Source organism: Rhagoletis zephyria, unplaced genomic scaffold (genome assembly GCF_001687245.7).
Source record: "Rhagoletis zephyria isolate East Lansing unplaced genomic scaffold, Rhagoletis_zephyria_1.1 Rzeph_scaffold_06512, whole genome shotgun sequence".
In the NCBI taxonomy this organism is placed as follows: domain Eukaryota; kingdom Metazoa; phylum Arthropoda; class Insecta; order Diptera; family Tephritidae; genus Rhagoletis; species Rhagoletis zephyria.
In genome coordinates, this window is record NW_016163595.1 from 11,368 (window position 1) to 17,487 (window position 6,120).

Consider the following 6,120-nt stretch of genomic DNA (forward strand, 5'->3'; position numbering starts at 1 on the left):
AAAGCGTTTAGATAATGAAGATGACAAATTGGAAGATGTGGTCCGCAGCTCGTCNTGAAAATATTTTTGTTAGGGTTGCCATCTATTCGAATTTTATTTTGAGCGATAAAGTTCGGTAATTGTCATGATTCAATAATGAAAGGTTTTGTAAGAAAAACTTTCTCTCGCTCTAATTTTTTCAATGACACTCCCACCCTACTCCTGAAAACAAAAACAGTGATATTTCTTTTCCAAATTTCTTTGCAAGTTTTAAGAACATTTTTAANACCTTTAAGGCGTATGTCATCAACAAGGTTTTGGGGAACTGGGTGAACAGGATGCGCTACTGCGAAGACAGTCACATGATGAAATCGAGCTCCATAACTAATGGGAATCTTTCTTTCGAATAAACCCATAATATACCGAAAAAATTGGTTTGAGTTAATTTTTATAAATAAACAATTTTTTTGTTACGGTCATCAGATCTTTAATGTGAAGGTCATCAGATCAGCACCGTCATTCCAAATATGCATTAAGGTTTTATTTTTTGAAGTTACGACCTTTTTTAGCGATGCACGGTGGTTTGAATTTTGAGGAAATGAAAAACCGACGCCATGTGAGACCTCTCTTCGTTCAAAAGGGATGGACGAATTTACTTGAAACATTTGCAATATTTATTAAGGTTTGTGAATAGTGTTGCCATCTGTTTAAAAGGTTAAACTCAATTTTGGCGTCTTAACGCCATGCGGGTTCACTAGTATATATTATTTCACTATGCAACAGCAACGATTTTGTTCTCCGAGATCGTGCCGACTGAGTATTGGGATTTTCTTTCACAAGTAAACCCAGCCTTTCGAGCATGTGTTTAGTATTCACGACGTTAGAACTGCGTGAAATTAATAAAAATTGTTTAAAATTAGTGTCCGCCAAAAAGTAAAAAAACAAATGCAAAATCATACATTTTTCACAATTTTCTAACACTTCCATACACCATCGAAAGCAAAATTCTGTTCGACAGAAAATTCGATACTCCACGAAAATCTCGACACGGTTGCATAGCTCATACTACGAATCTCACTTTTGATCTTCGATAACCAACGAAGATCGAAATTCGAATGCAACTCATAATAAGGGCCAGTGCCTAATATTTTTCCAAAAAAAAAANCATACACCATCGAAAGCAAAATTCTGTTCGACAGAAAATTCGATACTCCACGAAAATCTCGACACGGTTGCATAGCTCATACTACGAATCTCACTTTTGATCTTCGATAACCAACGAAGATCGAAATTCGAATGCAACTCATAATAAGGGCCAGTGCCTAATATTTTTCCAAAAAAAAAATATAATTTGCTAGTTTTAATAATTATATTTTACAGTCATGTATGTGTGTATAAATACATACTACATACGTACATTTGCATATACATACAGGTGTTACAAATATGCTTAGAATTCCGAAATATTTACAATTACTTTCTTAATTATGTATTATAATCATTAGGCACAAATAAAGCACATTTAAAGAATTTTTAGTTTTATCTTTCATTTACATATGTTACTTCGCTTCTTGATTAAACCGTTTGATTCATACGCTNTTTAAAATTAGTGTCCGCCAAAAAGTAAAAAAACAAATGCAAAATCATACATTTTTCACAATTTTCTAACACTTCCATACACCATCGAAAGCAAAATTCTGTTCGACAGAAAATTCGATACTCCACGAAAATCTCGACACGGTTGCATAGCTCATACTACGAATCTCACTTTTGATCTTCGATAACCAACGAAGATCGAAATTCGAATGCAACTCATAATAAGGGCCAGTGCCTAATATTTTTCCAAAAAAAAAATATAATTTGCTAGTTTTAATAATTATATTTTACAGTCATGTATGTGTGTATAAATACATACTACATACGTACATTTGCATATACATACAGGTGTTACAAATATGCTTAGAATTCCGAAATATTTACAATTACTTTCTTAATTATGTATTATAATCATTAGGCACAAATAAAGCACATTTAAAGAATTTTTAGTTTTATCTTTCATTTACATATGTTACTTCGCTTCTTGATTAAACCGTTTGATTCATACGCTTTGCAGTTGTACACCACAGATAGCTGCATTGTTAAATATGTATATAGGTATGTACATATTAATCATAAAATACGTGTGTATTTTGACACCTTCATAGCTTCTAGGATATAAGACTATTTTACAGTTAGAATTAATGGCACTTTTCAAAAGTAATACAAGAACTAAGTACGTTTTCCTCTAGGCAGTACATAACATTTATAGCTACATTAGTATAAGTAATCTACAAATAGAAGTTTGGAAAAAATTTATACTGCTATGTTTATCACAGTCTTATTGTTACACAGTTTGAGGCAAGAAAACTAAATATGCAGTTACAAAATAGTTTCGTCTCCACAACATTCAAAATGCATTTGTGCTGGTCTTACATAATAACGGCTCTTCTGTAGATTCTTTGGATTGTGGATACTTTGGGCTTTTTTGTTGGAATATTTAGATAATTGATACATAGAAAAACTCATTGGGGATCGTCGTTGTGAATATGCATTTATTGCGGGGCGCATAGTTTGATAAGATGCCGTACTGTAACTATAATTATGGTTTGCATTGCGACTGGACCTTTGCGTATTTGTGGGTAATGGTGCTTCTTTTGTATTGCGCATCTTTACCTGCTGTTTATATATTACAGAAATTCGTGGGCCAAGAAACCAGGCAAAACAAATAATTCCCAATGTTATTTCCATAAAAGCTTTTGTCAAAAATGGCCACATTGGTGTTGTAAAACCTTCTGAAGCAACCAAGTATGCTGGTATATTAAGCCAAATATCAATGTTCGCAAATTCATAAATCGCCGCAAATAAAAGCAAGGCGCAAGGTATGCAGTATATGAATAAAAATTTTCCAAAGTCGTAGCTTGGACATTTAGTCTCCAATTGTTGCTTGATAATATGAGTTGACATATTTTTCAATATAGATTTATACCGACGATACACTAGATATCCTGAGCCAAGATTCATTGTGCCAAAAATCCAATAGCAAAAAAGCGGTGTTGCCACTAATATTTGCAAACCTTTATCCGATTGATTTCCAACAAAACAGGCGCCTATATGTGAAATAGAGACAACAATTAAATAACAACACAAAACCAATAAATCTATTACTTACCCAGTAGTTCGTCAGCATCAACAAGTCGAGCCACAATTACGGCAGCAGTCTGAAATGCTGGAAGACCCCAGGCCGCAAAACTAGCAAAGTTACTTTCCATTATCGCCAAATTTTCGTTTCGTTTTTCGATATTTGCTGGACGACTTTTCCTTACCCAAGTAGCCGAGTTGTCAATTGAATAATTTTCTAACTCATCCGGGTTGATACGCCGCACATCTCTATGCCATGTAAGACAAAGTATGGCCCACCTTAAAAAAAAAAATAAAGCTATGTAATAAAATAATGATCACTATGTATATTTACTCAATTTACCAGGCGCAAGAAGCCATAAAAAAATAATAACGAAGCAAAAATGTCGTCGCACAAGCTGCATTCGAAAGGCCATCTACCAGTAAGAGCAGCACATTTGGTAGCTGCGGATCGTACCCACACGATGTGCCAGTTCTACCTACTATAAAACGTACAGTCCATCCTAAGGAAACCATGAAATGGCACCAAACAAACGGAGTTAAAACCCGCGTCCATTTTTGATTGTTATTCTTTTTTGAATTGTCACTTAGTATAAGACTCAATGTAGCAAACAACGCCAAAAATATTTCAGCATATGTGCATGTAGCCACCCACAGTTCTGCCAAATGTTTTTCATGTTGACCAAATAATATATCAGCTTCGCATAATGGCGCACAGCGTCCAGATCGATAAAGTTTTACATACATATGCGACTTTGATAATCCAGGACATTCCAGCGAAAGGGTTGCTGAGGGCAACTTGTTTATTGGAGCTCCTCCAAAGCTTTCCCCTTCCCCCACGTCGGTGTGTGTTTCATCAGGTCCCTCAATACACATTGTTTCATGATTATTCTCTTTGGGAAATCTATTACAATCCAGGGCCGGGGGCCAAGGGAACCCAAAACCTTGAAGCACTGGGTGGCAGCGCATCCTTACGCTTTCACACAAATTTCTACATGGTCCAATTGGAAGGGGAACTTTCGGTGTGCATAAAGGGACATAAGCGGCGCATAAAAACAACTTGAGTTGAGCGCTGCACACATACTCAATCAGTGGTGCAAATGTTTGCAAAGTAAATTCCACATCTCCTTGAAGTTCATGGCCCACTAAATTAGGCATTGACGTTTCATTATAGCCAATACCGCGACACATTTCAATACGGATCGATTCACACTGTCGTAAAGGAGTTGTATCTCCATTTAGTGAGTGAACTATAAAACTCGCTATAATAAATAATTTCCAAAAACTAGCGTCTGATGACATCGTTTCTCAACTTAAAAAATATTGCCCTTCTTTATTAGAGATTTTCGCATTTATTAAAACCACATAATTTTTTCCTTTAAATAACCATTTTTCATCAGATACTGCAAAAACATAAGTATGAAGAACAAACTACTAATATAAGCCAAAATGTAGTACCACAAATTAGAAAAAATATATGTTAGTATGTGGTACTGTGATCCCTCGATACCTAATAGTGATTTCGGAAAGACATCGATACGTCGAAAATATCGATATTTTGCTTCCATGCAGCGAACAATTTCCACTCGGTGCATAATGTGTACACATAGGCGATCAAAATCGGCATTTTTACGCAAATTCCCGTTTGAAAGTGTGGCCGCTCGTTTTCGTTTTTGTGGTTGACTGTCAGTCAGCGGCCATTTCAGTTTTGACTGATAAGGCTGGTTTTCATTAGGTCAAAATCACTGACATCAAAAACTGCCTTCATCTGACAGCTGTCAATCTGGTGTCAAACGCGTTTTCATTACTTCATAAAAACTGACCAAATGTCGATATAGCAGTGCATGTCAAAGACTATCGTAAAATTTTGGTGTCAGGTGCTTGACATTCCGTTTTCATTAATGATGTCAAACGTGAAGTGAAATTGTTTGACAGACTGTCAGCTGATAAAAGAAAAATTGTTAAAAAAAAGTACGAAAATAATTTATACGAAAAGTAATGCGCAAAAATAAACAAATTCCTGTAACTACTGCAGCGCTATGTGTAGTAAAAACACTAAGGACGTGGAAAAAGAAGAGAAACCAACAGAGGAAGCAAGAGCAATGGTGGATTCGGCCAGGTCTGAGAGATAGAGCCACCTGTGGTTTTTATTTTACACTGCGCTCTAAGCTAGTTCGGCAGGATCCAAAGTGGCTAAAAAACTTTTTGAGGATGAGTATGGAGGATTTTGATTTCCTTGTGGAGCGCCTTACCCCATATATATTCAAACATACCACAAGGTTCCGAGAAGCGATTTCGGTGGGCGAAAGATTGGCCGTAACTTTATGCTACTTGGCAACAGGCGATAGCTTCTCTAGCCTTATGACTGTTTTCCTAATCGGGAAAACCACCATCTGTCATGTAATACATGAGACATGTCGGGCTATTTTCGAACTTTAAAAGATGATTTTTTAAACGTGAGTATTCATGTAATTTTTTTTAATCAGTGACAAAGTGCAAAGTCTATTACTCATCAAGGTTCCTAGTACTCATGAAGAATGGTCAAAGGTTGCCGACCGTTTTGACCAGCGATGGGATTTCCCTAATAGCTGTGGGGCATTGGATGGAAAACATATAGCGATTCAGGCGCCTGCAAACTGCGGTTCAGAGTATTTTAACTACAAAAAATACAATAGTATTGTCCTGATGGCTTTGGTGGACGCCGACTAGAAATTTTTGTTTGTAGAAGTTTTTTTGTTCAGAATTTTGAGAAAATTTTCGAGTTTGAAGTTTGGTTCTTTTTGTGAACTTGGTGCAATTTTTGAAACCCTTATTTATGTTGTTTCTGTTATTGATCCAACTATATCTTAAATGAAAACTAGTAAAAATAAATAAATAAACATAAGTGAAAAAAATAATATCATTTAATATAACAAAGTTGGAATTGAATATTGTTTTTTATAAAAGTATAGCTCATTAGATATA

General features: G+C 35.5%; 1 protein-coding gene across 1 annotated transcript; it reads right to left on the bottom strand.

Annotated features, from left to right (window-relative positions):
* Positions 1–1,838: 1,838 nt before the first annotated feature.
* On the bottom strand, positions 1,839–4,918 carry fz4 (frizzled 4). The gene is made up of 3 exons (XM_017629123.1): positions 3,500–4,918; positions 3,188–3,435; positions 1,839–3,125 (listed from the first exon to the last, which is right to left on the bottom strand). The coding sequence occupies exons 1-3, from the start codon at positions 4,456–4,458 to the stop codon at positions 2,398–2,400; spliced, it is 1,935 nt and encodes a 644-aa protein (XP_017484612.1). The 5' UTR covers positions 4,459–4,918; the 3' UTR covers positions 1,839–2,397.
* Between the last annotated feature and the right edge of the window lie 1,202 nt (positions 4,919–6,120).